This window comes from Silene latifolia, chromosome 1 (genome assembly GCF_048544455.1).
Source record: "Silene latifolia isolate original U9 population chromosome 1, ASM4854445v1, whole genome shotgun sequence".
In the NCBI taxonomy this organism is placed as follows: domain Eukaryota; kingdom Viridiplantae; phylum Streptophyta; class Magnoliopsida; order Caryophyllales; family Caryophyllaceae; genus Silene; species Silene latifolia.
This window is the reverse complement of record NC_133526.1, coordinates 16,805,896-16,823,502: the sequence shown is the minus strand read 5'-3', so window position 1 is coordinate 16,823,502 and position 17,607 is coordinate 16,805,896. Positions and strand designations below refer to the sequence as shown.

The window sequence follows — 17,607 nt, the reverse complement described above, 5'->3', positions numbered from 1 at the left end:
TAGCGACTGATTTGTGGTCGCAAAATTGCAAATCAGTCACTAATGCTACTGACTATTTTCGTGGCTTTTTTCGTTTTCACTGCTAGCCAAATATTTACAACCTGCATACAAACTGAAGTTCAACAACGCCATACATCCCAAACTTCAACACACACAAAACCATACATTTCAAATTTCAACCCAACACCACACATTTCAAACATACATTTCCCAAACTTCATTTCATATATTGAAAATGAAAGGTTTACAAGCTAACATATTCTAAAGTTCAAGTCTTACATGCTAAATTAAACTTATTTAACTATTGGGAAGCCAACACCGGCTCCACTCCCCCCATGTGGACCATGCGGATCCATAGGATCGTAGTCAGGTCTAGGTCCGGGGTTACAACTTTGCCACCAATTCTCAAACATTGCCATTTTTTCCTTCATTTGGCGGAGTTATTCATCACGTTTTTTTGTCACGTTCATCACGCTCTCTTAGTTGAGTTTGAAATTGACTAATAACTCCCGGTTGAAATGTGTTGCTGGGAATTGTTGAAGTCGATCTCCTACGCGTGTTGTCATAGAAAGCCGGTGTTGAACTTCCGGTATCATACACGTTTCCTTTCTTGAAGCCTTTCACCAACTCAAACCATATGTCATTATCCGCCTTTTTCTGGATTGGCGGCTTTTGTATGTTCAAATGCATCCTACAATATTAAACAAAACATTATAAGTTAATATGGTAACCAAAATAAGACATTAAAAAAGAGTAAATTAACAAAAATTAAGTGTTACGGAAAAATTACATATAATTCCTTGTCTTTTGGCTTAGTCCAAATCCGTATCCCTTTGTGGCCAACCCTGGAATGCGTGTCAAGAAACAGTTCTGGTGCCGTCGTAACCGATTTTGACTTCTTCTTTCCTTTCTGAATGAAAAAAAACATACATGTTAGAAAATCAACAAAAAATCTAACATAAAACATGTTGAAAACCAAAAAAAGTGTGAAATAATAGACAAACTTACACCCAATACACGGTCCCAGAACGATCGGGATCCCCCGTAATGAGTAGGCTCGACCACAACATCTTTCTGTCCTCTTTTTTTGTTGAGGGATGCTTGTTTAGACCTTTTATGAAAAGTTTCGGTTTTAGTATGCTTTATTAGGCCTTCAAACTTCTCACCTGCAATTACACATATGAAATCATAACTAATAAGTTACTGATATTATTTATAATATAAGAGAGTATATGTTAATTAATACAAATAACAAAACAAGTTAATTAAATACCTTTCATGTTCTCTGGCTCCTTCGGGCGCCTGACCGTCTTCCAGATCACGTCCTGATATCGTCGAGTACCGACTTCATTATACCTTTCACGGACATTCAGTTCTTGAGACTCATCCCAAGCAAATGATTGTTACAAAAAAAGGCGACAAAAATACATATCAGTATAAAATAAAAGTCTAACTTGGTTCTTAAAAAATTTATCAGAATTATTTGGTTTCTAAAACAAAGAACTACGGAAAATATGTACCCGAAAGTTATTGAACCACGCCTCTTTTTGTGCATCAGAAGCAAAATGTCCACGTTGTAGGAACTGGACCCACGAAATTAGTCTTCGTGCTTTTCGTTACACCTCGTATCACGCAATCGTCCCTAAACCTGCATTTATTTCGAACATGTAGAATCAGACACAATTATTATTTTACAAAAAAAAAAAGATAATAATAATCGTAGACAAATAAAGAATAAGACTTACCATAATCCCGCCGGCTCAAGTATCATCCGATGATCCTCAGTGTACCGTATCTGCACCTGTGGTCCTGCCTCGTCGGTAGCGTCATGCTGATCCTCGTCACCGTCACCGTCACCGTCTGTGTTCATCGGATTCTCACGCACAATCTCTTCCTCCTCGCTCACGCGTACTCTGTCGACAAACTGAGCCGCCTCCTCGCTTCCTACCTCGACCTCCTCCAGCCATCTGCAGTAATACAAATAAAAATTAACACAAATAATGATAAATGAAAATTATACGGACTTCTAAGTTTTAATTTACTCTTGAGGAATACAACATTATACCAATTTAATCATACTCATCATCGTTTTCTTCCCCATCACCATCGTCGTCGTCGTCCTCATCCTCATCATCAGCATCATCATCGTCATCATCATAATCATCTTCATCTCCAAACCCCTCGTCCCTCCTCCTCCTTTTCTCCTCCTCCAAACACTTAGTTCTAAATTAATTAAGTCAATCAATAGCACAATATCAACAACATAATAAATGTTTCTATCCTAGAGTCTGTAGCATAATTTGAACTAAAATTAGTAAATTTAAAAGGTAACTGGTAAGAGGAGGTTACATGATCAAATAAAAGCAGAAATGAAAAGAAAACGAGAAGCAACAGCTACGGCGGACGGTGGTGCTCAGCATCACGGTGACAACCCTGGAAGGAGAAAAAAAAACAGGGTTATTCAACCTCAATTCATCAATAACATGCATTATCAAACTAAATTTATCAAAATCAAGTCCTAAAGAAGGTTCCACTTAGCTAATTCCATTAATGCAAAAGACGGTTCCACTTAGCTTAATACTAATAATAATAAGACGGTTTCATTTAACTTAGTAATAATAATAATAAGACTGTTCCACTTAATTTAATACTAATAATATTAAGACGGTTCCACTTAGCTTAATATTAATAATAATAAGACGGTTTCACTTAGCTACCCAACACCAAACACCACCCACGACCCACCCAAGGCCACCCCACGACCCAACACTGCCACGGCCCACCACGGCCCACCCACGACCGACCAACCGCCACCCACGGCCGACCTACCCCCCACCTATAATCCAGCTAAACCTAAACACAAACCCCCTTAATCATTCCCTTTTAATTCAAACACAAATTAAACTAAAATCTAACTACAAATTAATCTAACCTACTAACTACAAATAAATCTAACAAACTAACCACAAATTAATCCAACTAACTACAAATTAATCTAACAAATTAAACCAATTAAACTTAAATTAAACAAAAAAAAACTAATCTAATTAAATAGGAGTGGTGGAGGCGGTGAGGACGGTGGCCACGACTAGAATATGTGGTGAAGGCGGCGGGATTGGTGGTGTCGTCGTTCTTGGAGATCGCCTTTCCTTTTTTTTTTTTTTTTGAAATAGAGTAAAGCAGGAGAGAGGGGAAGAATGATCTCTATAAAGCAATTTAGCGACCGACTTCAGTCGCTAAATCTGAAAGTCGGTCGCTAAATAAGATTCCTTTTTCAAAAAAAGCAGTCGCCAAATTAGCGACTGATTTCAGTCGCTAAATCTGATATCAGTCGCCAAATTGGCGACTATCCGGATCAGTCGCTAAAAATCTGTTGCCTGTTTTAGTTTTTCTTGTAGTGATTGAACTGAACTTACATATAGGATCTGAACTGAACTGAACTTACATATAGGATCTGAACTGAACTGAACTTATAAGATCTAAACTGAACTGAACTTATATAGGATCTGAACTGAACTGAACTTATAGGATCTCAACTTTTATTGAGATTAAACAAAAAAATTACAAGAAATTAGTAGGCATTCAATTAAGAGAGACACTGATAAGAAAATATAGTCTAAAACACAAGGTAAGGTAATAACCTTTTTTCCCTTTATATACATTGGTTTGTTTATACATTATAATAGTATACTACGGTTACATTACGATAAAAAATAATGAGAAGAGTGATAATTTTGTTTTAAAAATAATCATGTATATATGTATCGAATAATTAATAATGTCAAATATTTTTGCGTCGGTTTTTAAAACTAATACTCTATATATAACTTTTCTAAACTGAATTTATAGGATCTGAACTTATAGGATCTGAACTGAACTTATAGGATCTGAACTGAACTAAACTTATAGAATCTGAACTGAACTAAACTTATAGGATCTGAACTGAACTTATAGGATCTGAACGGAACTGAACTTATAGGATCTAAACTGAACTGAACTTATAGGATCTGATCTGAACTGAACCGAACTTATAGGATCTGAAGTGAACTTAAATTAAGTGACTTTAAGTCCAAAGAACAGGGCCTTAGTGAAAATAGGGGTAGAAAGGCTAGCTCGGTAAGATATATTTGATGGGAAATAGTTTATGATTCCGAGTAGTTTTTTTTTTTAATGTATTTAGGATCTATTATTCACAGTAATGAAAAATCAGATGAAGATGTTGTAACTCATAAATTCAAATAAGATAGTTGAAATGGAAAGCTGACACAGAGTCTCTTTGTGAACTGGGGGCACCTTATAGGTTAATAACATGCATGCAAATTCTACACATGACGACTAAGCTTGCATTATTATATGATATTTAGTGTTGGGAGTAAAATTGGGCATGTATAAAAGATGATAGTAGTGGAAATGCGTATGCTCTACTGGATGTGTGGTCATATAAGAAATTATAGGTTGAGGAACGAGGTAATCCGAGAGAAAGTAGGTGTTGTATCAATTGAAGATAAGATGAGGTAGGATCAGGTAGGACAAAGGGGTAATGGTGGTAGAGAAGTGCCATTTAAACGACAATGGGCTAAGGTCAGGTGGGTCACCAACGACCTCATCGGCTGGATAGGGGTGAGTGGTTATTTTGGGTGGTGGTGGTATGGATAAAGTGGGTAGGAGACTGGAGATAATGGTCGCTTATTAAAACCTTTATTTTTTTGGTACAAACTTATTCCCCTTTTTTTATCTTTTTGTTTTGTAACAAGGGGATTCGTAGATGCTATCTTTGGTGCACTAGGTAAACCCTCGGATATACATAGTAGCCTGCAAATCACGTATATCAGGTAAGCCACTTGAGAGTGACATGCTCGAAATCTAGAAGGCATAATTTCAAGCCATAAACACTCCACAAGATTGTTACTTTTGGGGATCAGAGGCTTGAACCTGAATCCTTTGAGAATTTCACCTAAATTTTAACCAAGCTAAGCTAAAGAAGGGCAACCTTAAAGTCCTGTTGCAGTCCCAGGTGGAGCTCGTTGATTGTAACACTCCAAGAGATTGAGAGGAAAGTTGTCCCATATCGGGGAAATAAAAGACTTGTGATATGTTTATAAGGGATTCCACCCACCACCTAGTAACAAGGCCTTCTACTTTTGGGCTTAAATGAGGATAAATAATAGGTCTAAGCATGCACATCTCATTTTATTTGGGTTGTGTTACGAAGGTGGTGGACCGGGTTGTTATAAATGGTATCAAAGTAACCCTGCGACCGTGTGGCGAGCCTGTGGTTAGGAGTACCCGGTTCACCCACCTAGTGGGGTAGGATTCTGGGCTTGGCTGCGGTCAGATTCAAGGCACACCGATGACGTTGTGTTCTTTAAGTGGGGGAGTTTGTAATACCCAAGAGATTGAGGGGAAAATTGTCCCATATTGGGGAAATAAAAGACTTGTGATATGTTTATAAGGGATTTCACCACTACAAGGTCTTGTGCTTTTGGGCTTAAGTGAGGACCAATAATGACCCAAAGGTACACATCCCATTTTATTGGGGTTGTGTTACGACGGCGGTGGGTCGGGTTGTTATATTGATAATTTAGGGCAGACTATGAACCTTATTTATAAAAATTCCATCTATCCAATTTTGGACTACAACATTTTGTTTTGCAGAAGGTGAGAGAGGACGACCAGAATCTACCCTTGGCATACTTATTCCCCTTTTTAGTGTAACCAAACAGGGAGACCCAAGTTTAAACCTTCTCGAGAGCAATCTTGTGGAGGCTTGAATCTGAGTTCCTTAAAAATTTCACGGAAATTTTAGTAAATAGATTTCACCTTGACTACTTATTCCCTTTTTAGATAGTAGGGTAACCAAATAAAAAGATATAGGTTCAAACCTTTTTAAGAGCAATCTCAGAGAATGTTTATGGCCTAAGTTCATACTTTCTAGCTTAGATTTCGAAACTTACATACCCATTTGAGATTTGAAAGTTCCAAATATCAAATCAATGACTTGATGTGAACTTGAACAAAATTGATTGAAACAACCTTACTAGCAAAAACAGAAGCAACCTAAATACTTGCTAGTTGTTACATTGACTAAAGAAACCTTATTAGAAATAATTCCAATCCAAATTATATGAATAATCCAACCCAAATAACATTAAAAGAGGCACAAAACAACAGTAGGTTTTCCTTAAAACCAATATATCCGTCTTAAGAATAAAATGGGTTAAGTAACACCCTATTTGTATAGATGGGACAAACCTTCTACTAATCTCAATGTATTCTGTTTTTGTCTACGTGTGATATTTAACTCGTCTTAAGGTTAAGATTAAGACCGACATATCCGTTTTAAGTGAGAATTTGTGTAAAAAAAATAGGGATATTCTACCGTGTACCCTTGTGGTTTTTGGTTTTCTACATTGTACCCCTCCTTTTTTTATATTCTATGGTGTACCCCTAAACTTTATACATTAGTCTATATCATGACCTTATTTATTGTCTTTGCTAACTTAGTTTCTTAAATGACATATTAAATCGTCAATTTATCATTCTAATTACTCGGTAACCCACTCATTTACTTATTAGTTCGTTGAATTACTCATTAGCCCACGAAATAGTATACGAAACTAACTAAAAGTTCAAAAAATCTTCATTGTCATGTCGTGACTCATAACATATGTTTTTAATAGTAGTTGGTGATTATTAAAAGTGATTTATGATGTTTCTCATATACAACGGTGATACAACATTAATAAGTTAGAATAAAGGTCAAAGTATCGTCGTTTGATAATAATAAAGTTAATGAAGAGTTAAACGAGGTTATGATGGAGAAAAACTAAGAAGTTTAGGGGTACAATGTAGATTTAAAAAAAAAGGAGGGGTACAACATAGAAAATCGAAAAACTCAGGGGTACACGGTAGAATATCCCAAAAAAATAAGTTAAAACTTAGGGTTTTTCCCATTTATGCCCTCGTACTATTCACTTTTCCCATCTGTACCCCTTCGTATGAGAACTTATTAACCGTGCCCTTAAACTTAATTAGTTGGCCCATCAGTAGCTAATCTTACCTTAACCGTCTATTTTAGACGTTAAGTGCCATGTTGGCACGCATTTTGCCAAGTAAGCGTCTTACTAAGCACTGAGTTGGCATATGACTTGGCAACTTATGCCAACTATGCATCCACATATACTCCCTCTAAAATACCCATCCTCATATCGTCATAAACACTCTTCCCATTCAAAAACCTGAACAAACCCTTCACCTCCCCTGTCCATCTTCATCAACTGTCCCATCACAACCTCCACAACGCCACTCTCCTCAGTCGCTTCTTCATCCCTTCAACGGTGCTCTCCTTCTGCTCATTTGTCAGGTATGTAATCATCTCTGACAGTCTTTCGAATCCCTAGATTTGTTTGTTGCTGCAATATGATGTGTTTTTTTTTCCATTTTTGTTTGATGTTTTTGCATGTGAATTATGATCTATTTGGTGAACATTTTGTTTACATTTAAAACAGACTACAGTTTTACAATTACGATTTAGGGTTTCGTAATCATCAGTTAATTGATTTAAAAATTAGGGCTTTTTCCATTTTCCATTACTTTTCTATATTATAATTTGAGTGTGATAGTTGATTATTGCTTAATGTATAGTGTTAAGATTTAATTTTGCATTTACGGTTTAGGGTTTTGTGAAGAACATAATTTTGGTCTAAAAAATATGGCTTTTTTATCATCCCTGTCTTTGTGTATCTTATATTGAAGTTTAATGATTGATTATTGCAGAATGGAGAACATTAAATTGAAAATGAATTATAGAGGGCGTTGTGTTTATGTGAACATTGATGATACTGATAGATGCTTGCTCATAGATGTTGTGAATGACTTATATGATGAGGCAGTGAAATTGAAGGTTCCCCTGCCTGATCATCCTACTCTTGCTTATAGTTTCAAAATGAAATCCATAGAGTTATTGTGTGATAAGGATCTCATAGAAATGTTCAGTAGGTTTGAGGGAGAGAAGGTGATTGATATATGGCTTGGATGTGGTAAAACACCTTCTACTGTGTTACAATTGGCTAGAAAACTTAGGGGAGTCCAAGAGAAAGAGAAACAGATTGTTGAAATTGAGGAGATGTGGCCAAGGAATCAGGGTGGTGTGAGGAAAAAACTGGATGTTAGGAGGAATTTGCTAATAAATGATGTTGTTGAACCTGTAATACCTAGCCAAAACTCCAGAATATCTCCAAGGAATAGTGGAGAGCATGTCATGTCACCATTGAGGACTGTGATGAGTGGTGAGTTATTGAACAATGTGACCATTCATAATGAGGTTGTTCCTTCCCCTAATGAGGTGATAACCCGTAACTCAACCCTTAACTCAATTATCGAAGGAGTCCAAGATTAAGATTAACACAAGTCCTCTGTTATTGAAAACACACTCACCGAAAAAGTCACTCACAAAACTGTCACTCAAAAACTATCACTCAAAAAAAATCATCACCACAAATAAGAAATCCAAAGCCACCGAAAAACAACGGAGGAACAACCACAATTTAAACTTTCCAAATCAACTCGCTAAACTTAAAGGTGTATATGTGCCTAAGGTTAGAGTACCGCAAGCCAAGTTGTTGAGCCAAGTAGATCAGAAATAGAAGGAGGAGACTTGAGTATGCTTTGAGGTTCATGATTTGGAAGATGATTTCGCTCGGACATTTCTTACAATCCAACCGATGAAGAAGATGTTAATGATGAGGAAGTTTCGACTTAGAGGCCGAGGATAATACGAGTCCTCGTGGTCTTGACAAAATTGATGATGGATATGATCCATATGCAACTACTGAATGGTCAGTAGATGAAGAAGGGTGGGCCTCTAAAATTCTTGCAAATGGGGAGATATATGATGATAAGGTCTTTGGCACAATTAAGCTTAGGCCTTGGATGCTATTTATGGATCAAGAGCATTTCAAAGATACCCTAAGAGATTTTTGCATTCAAGAGGGGTTTCATATAATAATTGTGAAGGCCGATAAGTCCAGGTACACCTGAATGTGCCACCTTTGTGGGGTGTGAATGGAGAATACATGCTAGTGTGTTACAAGATGGAACCACTTGGGCTATAAAATCCATCGTGGTCTGCAGAACATGGTTGTAATGGTGTGAAAAGTTATAACCCCCGGCAAATGCTTTGAATGGGTTTCTAAGAAACTTATTGAAGACATAAGGGCAGATCCTGCACCATCGGGGAGTCCATTCGGAAAAAGTTAATGGAAAGGTATGGCCTCAACATGAAGAAATCCACCTTGTATAGGATGAGGGACAAAGCTTTACTGACTTATCAATGGTGGCCATGACACATCTTATGGATTATTACCAACTTACTGTGAGGTAGTAAAGCTTACAAACCCTGGATCTTATGCTATTTGTGCATGGACTACTATGGACACCCCTGAGAAGCCTCTGCAATTTAAATCCTTGTTTGTGTCATTCAGTGCTCAGTTTAAGGGATTAATTGCAGGATGTAGAAGTTTAATAGGGGTGGATGGCACACACTTGAAGGGTAATTATGGAGGTGTGTTATTGTCACTATAGTGTTGATGGTAATAATGAAATATTCCCTGTGGTCGTTGGTGTGGTTGAGTCCGAAAATAAAGAGAGTTGGTGTAATTTCTTTTGGCACCTAAAACAAGTCTTGGCTGAAAGTGGAAGGGAAGATTGGACAATTATATCAGATAGACAAAAAGGAATTGAACCAGCTTTGGAACAAGTGTGGCCAAGTTGTTATAGAAGATTTTGTGCAAGACATTTGTGCAAAAATTTCAAGAAAGACTATCCTGGACTTCTGATGCACAAGCTATTTTGGAAGCTTGTTAATTCCTATTCAGAGTTCACCTTCAAAAAGTCACTTGAGTCTTTGGTGCAGCATGGTGGCTTAGGATGTGGTAGTTGGTTCTCAGACTTAGGAGATCATGAGACATGGGCAAGATACAGATTTGACCCAAGAGTTTCTAATGATGAGAACACATCTAACTTTGTTGAGAGTTTCAATAGCACACTTGGCATACATAGGAACAATCCAGTCTTGTCTTTACTTGAAGGTCGATTAATGTTTTATCTTGTGTATCTTGTCTTTACTGTCTTGGCATGAATAGAAACACTAACAATTTCCATCTTTTGTAGGCATTAGAAGGATGTCCATGGTCAGACATGCAACAAGGGCTCAAATTGCAGATTCATGGCCAGATGATGGGATATGCCCAAACATCAGACAGAGGTTGAAAGTCTTCAAGAAAGAATCAAGGTTCGTGAGGCATTTGCATCATCGCCCAAGGCTCGATGATGAGGTACGTGATGGGAGAACATACATGCCTCGTTAATCTTATAGATAGAACCCGCAAATGTGGCGGTGGCAAATCTCTGGAATTCCCCGCAAACATGCCATCCGTGCCATCATCATCGCTAACAAGAACCCTTCGGACTATGTCGGTCATTGGTTTACAAAGTGGCCAATTATAAGGTTGCATATGGGTCGCCAATTTTACCTATAAGCGACTCCCCGACCGGTGGCCAAGTTTGTTCGCCCAACCTTGGAACCTCCAACACCGAAGAGGTCCATTGCGGACCATCTAGAAATAGGAGGAGAGAGCCAGGTGAACAGAGAAAGGGGAAGAGGTCCAACACAGTTAAATGCAAGAAGTGTGGATGTTTTGGCCATAACTCCAAGACATGCAAAGGAGGGTACACAGCTAAGGAGAAGCGACAGTTAAATATTCAAACAAGAAGCCAAGTTGGAAGTGTGTCTGAGATAGGGGAAGGAAGCCAAAGTCAGAGCCATGTTGGAACATCTCTTAATGCACCAAAGGGTAAAAAGAGGAAGATAGGTAACTGATAAGTGTTGAAGCCGTGTTGGAGCATCTTTTTGTGGGATTGAATGGTTTTCATTTGATGCAATTCTCAATCCATGATCTTGTTTTTTCTCATGTTTAGATCTCTTGAACAATGAAGTAAGGCATCCTGATGCTATGTATATGTCAGTTTCGCAATTTTTTGGGTAGCTAGTATCAGTAAAACAATGTAAACATCGCCTTAGTTTGGCTTTTGTTATAGATGCCTTGTTTGTTTCAATTATCCGGGTTATCATTCCATTTGTTTCTTTCCATTTATTGACGCCAAAATTGAAGTAATACGGACGTTTGTAAAACATCAAACAAACCATTTTTTCCATTACATTTCAAGGTTTTCCATTACATTTTAATCACTACAACTACAACAACAAAGATGAAAATTAAAGCATTAACCATGAACATAAATTTCATGAAAGTAACAAGTTCTTCAAACTTCAACTTCAACCCATTAAGCTCAAATTTAATTAGATCTTCATTCTTCATCTTCATCTTCATGCACTCTTCATCTTCATAATCATTCTTCATCTTCAACCCCAAAGCTTTTTTCTTAATGACATGTTCATCACTTAGCCACATAAAAAATCCATCACATTTAAGACATTTGAAATAAGCTTTCCGGGGATTCGATGTTGAGCCCGATATCTTTAAAACCGCATTTCTTCCACATAAATCGCATTCTTGATTTCGAAACTCAAGATCTTCAATTGGCTTATTCCTTCTCCAATTGGATGAAGAAGACATTGTTAAGATAAGAGGAGTATGAAAAAATTGGAGGATTGATAATGAAATAAGATAGAGGGAGGAGTGAATTATATAGGTGAAGTTATGGAGGGAAGCTTTGGAGGGAAAGAATGAAATAAATGGAGGGAAAGTTTTTGGGGAAATAAACAAAAAAAAAAAAAGAAAAAGCCAACTAAGCGTGCCAACATGGCACTTAACGTCTAAAATAGACGGTTAAGGTAAGATTAGCTACTGATGGGCCAACTAATTAAGTTTAAGGGCACGGTTAATAAGTTCTCATACGAAGGGGTACAGATGGGAAAAGTGAATAGTACGAGGGCATAAATGGAAAAAAACCCTAAAACTTAAAAGTGGTAATAGTGGACAAAAAGAACAGGGAAATAAAAGTATAAAGATCTGGCAAACTTTGGATACTTTAGGAATAAGAGGAAGAAGACAGAAAGTAGAACTGTTAGAAGATCACTGTTGGGTGTTGGAACTCTTTGTGTTGTAGACAGCATGGATAAATTGGATATATATGCTTGTATTATGCATTTATTTTATAGCTAACCTATACAGGACTATTATTTTGATGGGATGTTTTCTTCTTTAATTAGCTAATCAGTGATTCAGTGAACCAATGTCTCTCACAAAAGTACCCCTCATCATTGAATATATTGTGTAACACTGTGTGCCTCCCTCTGACTTCTCTTCCCTCTTTTAATATTTTTATGTTTTTTTTGTTTGAATTGTATGATATGGCATTATGGCTATCTCCGAATTTGAGTCGGGTAGAATTATACGGATGATAATTGAGGATGATAATTGCAGTATAGTTTTCTTCAGCAAATTTGAATTAAAATTAAACTATATCTAACAGCGATGATTTTTTCTTAGCTTGGTGGGCGGACTTCCTTAAGTTTCACTTTTACTTTTCACGGTCTTTGAGATAATATTTTGGACGTATTAACTTGCATTTATATATAATTACTTTTCTTTGTAAATTTAATTTGCGACAGATTTCTTTATAACAAATGTAAATACTTTAATTTATAATCATATTAAAAATAAGTATATTAAAAATAAATACAACCAAGTTTTATTGATTAAAAACAAGTTAAATGAGAACAGTATAAGAGAGGAAGTATAAAAATAAGGCCCTGTTTAGTAAAATTATTTAAAAATGTAACTGAAAACTGAAAAGTTAAGTGAACCTGAAAATGTACGAGTAGTTGATAAGGTGCATGTAAAGATAAAAGAATTTTCGATGAATGACGTAAAATGATATACTTCATAATTACTTGATATTATAAATTAAAGGACTAAAAAAAGAAAATTAAATACGACCAAATTAAATATCTTTTTTTTTTTCTCAAATAAATGCTATCCTATATGTAGCGTTTTATTTCAGGTACGAAGTAACTTATTTAGTTACAAGAAAATAAGATAGTAAAAATTTTGGTCAAATAAGCTATCCAAAATATCTTGTCAAACAAAGCCTAAGAATTAAAATTAAATCCCAACTCCTAATTTTTTTCCTCTAATTCATCGACGGACTAGAACAACTCCTTACCAGTCAATTCAAATGCTTAAGGTCATTGTCTTAATATAAATACATCTTCTTTTGTCAATAATAGGCTCCAAAGTTTTCCATGCTACAAAAAGCTACAAAACCTTCCACATAGTTTATTACCATAAATTTACACCAAGAAAATAAACAACTAAGAAAACTTCAACAAGGTAGAAAAAATTCAACAACAACCTCAACAACAAGAAAGAAAAACTTGAAGAAAACACACACAAAAAAAATTAAAAAAAATGGGAAGAGCTCCATGTTGTGACAAAGCTAATGTGAAGAGAGGTCCATGGTCACCCGAAGAAGATGCAAAGCTTAAGGATTACATTGAAAAACATGGAACTGGTGGAAATTGGATTGCTCTTCCTCATAAAGCTGGTTAGTTTTAGTAGATCACCTACTAAACCAAACAAAAAAATAGTACTCTGTCTCATTTAACAGGTTCTTTACGTTTTTATTCTTCTATGAGGAGTATTTTAATCAAATGTAAAGAATTTGTTAAATGGGACGGAGTATTATGACTTTTAATTAATCTCAAATTTATGTTTTTTTGTTGAAGTTTTTTAAAATATTTTTCATGGTAATAATTTAAATTAGGTCTCAAGAGATGTGGGAAAAGCTGCAGATTAAGATGGCTTAATTACCTAAGACCCAATATTAAGCATGGAGAGTTTTCTAGTGAGGAAGATAGAGTCATTTGTAGCCTTTATGCTAGCATTGGAAGCAGGTAAAAATATTCTTATTACTCTTCATTTTTCAGTCATATAATAAACAATTTTTGAGTTATTCAATAATTTCTCCCTTTATATAGAATATATATCAAGTAATTATAACTTATAAGACTGTGTACATCAGACCTTCCGAAAATTACCAAGTTAATATTTCGAACCGTCGATCAATAGATAGCAAACCACAAAATGATAATTTCAAATAATATACTCCAATATCTTGTATGCTTTTTGCCCTTTTTTTTACTAATTTTTTGTTAGAAGATCTTGTGGATCTCTTTTGCTCCATAGAAAGTGGTATGAATAAACAATAAAATCAACTAAAAAGGAGGATATGTTGGAAATGATTCTGCTAAATTAAAGAGTTTAAAACTTTGGTATGGTGGATTTCATGCATGCATGTCACAAATCACTCACAATTACATGCATGTATACACCTTTCATGGTAGATTTGCACACCAATAATTATCTTTTTGCCTCTTCTACGATTTTTATTTTCCCTTTTGTACTTCTCAAATTTTCATCATAAAAGTATTAGGGAAGTGTATTTAAAAGAGGATAGGCAATGGTGGAGGAAGGGCATAAAAGGGATATCATGAAATTCATAAAATATTTAAAAAAAAATACTAAATTTTCATCGAAAATGCGGTATAATTCCGTCTCAATTGTTTCTTGACGTTTGTGAGGAAATACAAAATCACAAAATGATAGTACCTTCAAACAATAGAATTATTTTAATTAAAAGTAAACAAGTTATTACAGAGTAGACTCTAGAAGAAGAATCAAAACGGTCTCTTCACTCTTGCATTCACTTAAAAATTGAAACTATATTTTTTTTAATCCACCATTGAGAAATAAGACACATCTACTCATCTAGTTAAGATTTGAACCAAGTATACTCCTAAGAAATGGAGAAATAAAGAATAATGAATTATTCCCTTATCATTAGTCTTTCTTCCAATTTTTGGTATTATTTTGGTCTAATTTTGTTTTCTTGTTGTTGTTAAAGGTGGTCGATAATTGCAGCACAATTACCGGGAAGAACAGACAACGATATAAAAAACTATTGGAACACCAAGCTTAAGAAGAAGCTCATGGGAAGCAGCCACAGCAAGATGATCTTATCATCAACTATCCCTGAAAATAATATTAAAAAGTATAATTATCTTCATAATAATAATATTAATCAAAACCCTATGATTTCATCAATTTCACCATTATTATCCCTACCACCCTACCAATGCACCAACATCACATACAATAATAATAATTTACCTTCCTCTAACACTATGTCCTTCAGTAATAATAATAGTAATTCTACCCTTTTACAGTCTTCTTTAACCATGCAAGTAAATGACAATAGTACCCTTCTCATGTTTGGTGGTGATCAACAAGCTAGTACTCCTACTACTACTACTACTACTACAACTTGTAGCTCTTCTGATGGAAGCCATGGTATTAATTTCTACGATTTGTATAATAATGGGATTAATCAAGTTCGTCACGAGGAAGAGCAGAAGCCGATTCTGACTAATATTAGTCATAGTAACAATAGTAATAACGAGAATAATAATAATGGTGGGTTATTGTTAGAGTATGGATTAGAGGAGATTAAGCAGCTGATTAGTAGTAATAATTACTATGAGGAAAGTAAAGCATTATCAACAACAGAAGAAGACTCAAAGATGATGATGATGTATTATTATTGATGTGATAGTAAGTCAGTCAAGAAAATCCATTTCCAAAAATATTACAGAAAGAGGTAAGGTGTTTTCTGCAAAAACTTACATTGGTTTTTGGATCATAACAAAAACTTTTCAAACAATTCAGAGATTTGCAGAAGTATTACTGTATTATTATTGTGGGAATATTAAATATTATGACAGTGCATTTGTTTTTGGGAAATGGTGTGTATGATTTGTTTATGTTTTTAAGATTCAGTTGGACTTAATTTCTAGTCAGTATATAATTGTCTCCTGCAAAACTAGAGAACCAACCCAACTAGCTTGACTGTATCTTTTTAGATTTCAACAATGTCTACACAGGTTTTTTAACTAGTTTAACAGAGCATTATCCGTCCTAAGCTTAATATGAGTCAAATATCATCTTATATAGTTATACTACTTTACTATAATATACACTTTTTACCCTTTTCAATGCATTATGTTTTTGTTCTATTCATCCTATATGGATATATTTGACTCGTTTTAAGCTTAAGACTGATAGTATTCGTCTTAAATAAGAATTTGTGTTTGTATTATTGCATTAGAAAAAACTAATACTCCCTCCGTTCAACTCCACTTCGCATATTTGCTTTTAGCGCGGGTATTAAGGAGCGGATTAAAAAAACTATAAAAAGTACATAGGGAAATGAAATGGTGGGGTTAAAAATGTTAAAAAAATATAAAGGTGGGGTTTTATGGTGGATTAGTGTGGGGTATGGATGACTTTTTTTGTAAATATAGAGTGTGAATAAGGATAGAATGGTCATTTTCTTGGCCTAAAAAGGAAACATGTAAAGTGGAGTTGAATGGACGAAAAAGGAATACATGTAAAGTGGAGTTGAATGGAGGTAGTAGTGTTTAAGTGTTTGGCTTGACTAAAAACATTAGTGTACGGTTTTATCGAAAGTAATAGTATTCGTCTTATTTAAATTGTTTGTGAGTCTGATCTTAACTTGACCAACTTTCCAAAGATTTGTGTATCCTAAATAAATAATAAAATAGGTTCATTTAGTTTTTTTTTTTAATCTGTTTCACTATAAAGGTGATGATGGTTCATCGGTGGTTGACATTAGCTTTTACGAGTATTTAGTGAAAAAATCGAGTTGTGTTAAAGGAAGAGATTGATGTATTTTCATATGTTATTATGACTTGGGGCAAATTTTCGAAAGTTCTGACCAAATAATAACAAAAAAAAAAATATTTTTGAAAATTGTTGTGACTGGATTTTTTCATTCCATTTTTTTTAGAGGTTTTTTCTTGAATTCCGTTGAATTTGTCCCACCAAATTAATTAGTTTCTCTAAGTAAATAAGTCTTTCTTAAGACGGATATTCGTCTTAAGAATAAATGGGTCAAATAATATTTCACTTGTATAGATTAGACAAACATTTTATTAATATCAATGTATTTGTTTCCGTCTTATGTGAAATACTTGACCCTTCTAATTAAGGTTAAAACAAACCAAATGGATTTGGTGTGGTAGTTGCTCACCTCATCCCATAATCATAAGGTCATGAGTTCGATCTCTGCTCATGGGAATGAAGCAAACTCTTTGGTTAATCATTTAACTTTTCATGATAACATCCGCGGCGAGGGAATTATGTCCATCTTAAATGACAATTTGTGCTCTCTAAGAGCATTTGCAAAGGCTTTTTTACCTCCCATATACCTCCACTTTCTTCAAATGCGGAACCCCATCAATGCACATACTTCTCCAATATATGAGACTCCTCTATCTTTATTTAGGGGGGTTTTCCAAATTATAAGTAAATGTAATTGGTTTTGTCTTTTGGGAGGTTTCAATATTTTGTATGTAAATTTATGTTATTGGGCGGGGAACCCCCATTATTGCAGTAATGTAGTTATGAAATGAAGAGGGTAGTGGAAAAATTAATGGAAAACGAGGCAAAGAAATGAGAAAAGAAGAGATAAAATATGGGACACCTCACCTTTACGGATGCTCAA

General features: G+C 35.1%; 2 protein-coding genes across 2 annotated transcripts; both read left to right on the top strand.

The window, feature by feature from the left end:
* The first annotated feature begins 9,556 nt into the window (after positions 1 to 9,556).
* LOC141641210 (uncharacterized) lies at positions 9,557 to 11,045 on the top strand. Its single transcript, XM_074449882.1, has 4 exons — positions 9,557 to 10,088; positions 10,171 to 10,334; positions 10,508 to 10,871; positions 10,978 to 11,045. Exons 1-4 carry the CDS (start codon positions 9,557 to 9,559, stop codon positions 11,043 to 11,045), a joined length of 1,128 nt encoding a protein of 375 aa, XP_074305983.1.
* A 2,222-nt stretch (positions 11,046 to 13,267) lies between these two features.
* Positions 13,268 to 15,824, top strand: LOC141653102 (uncharacterized). Its single transcript, XM_074460790.1, has 3 exons — positions 13,268 to 13,569; positions 13,789 to 13,918; positions 14,929 to 15,824. Exons 1-3 carry the CDS (start codon positions 13,434 to 13,436, stop codon positions 15,626 to 15,628), a joined length of 966 nt encoding a protein of 321 aa, XP_074316891.1. The 5' UTR covers positions 13,268 to 13,433; the 3' UTR covers positions 15,629 to 15,824.
* Positions 15,825 to 17,607: the final 1,783 nt, after the last annotated feature.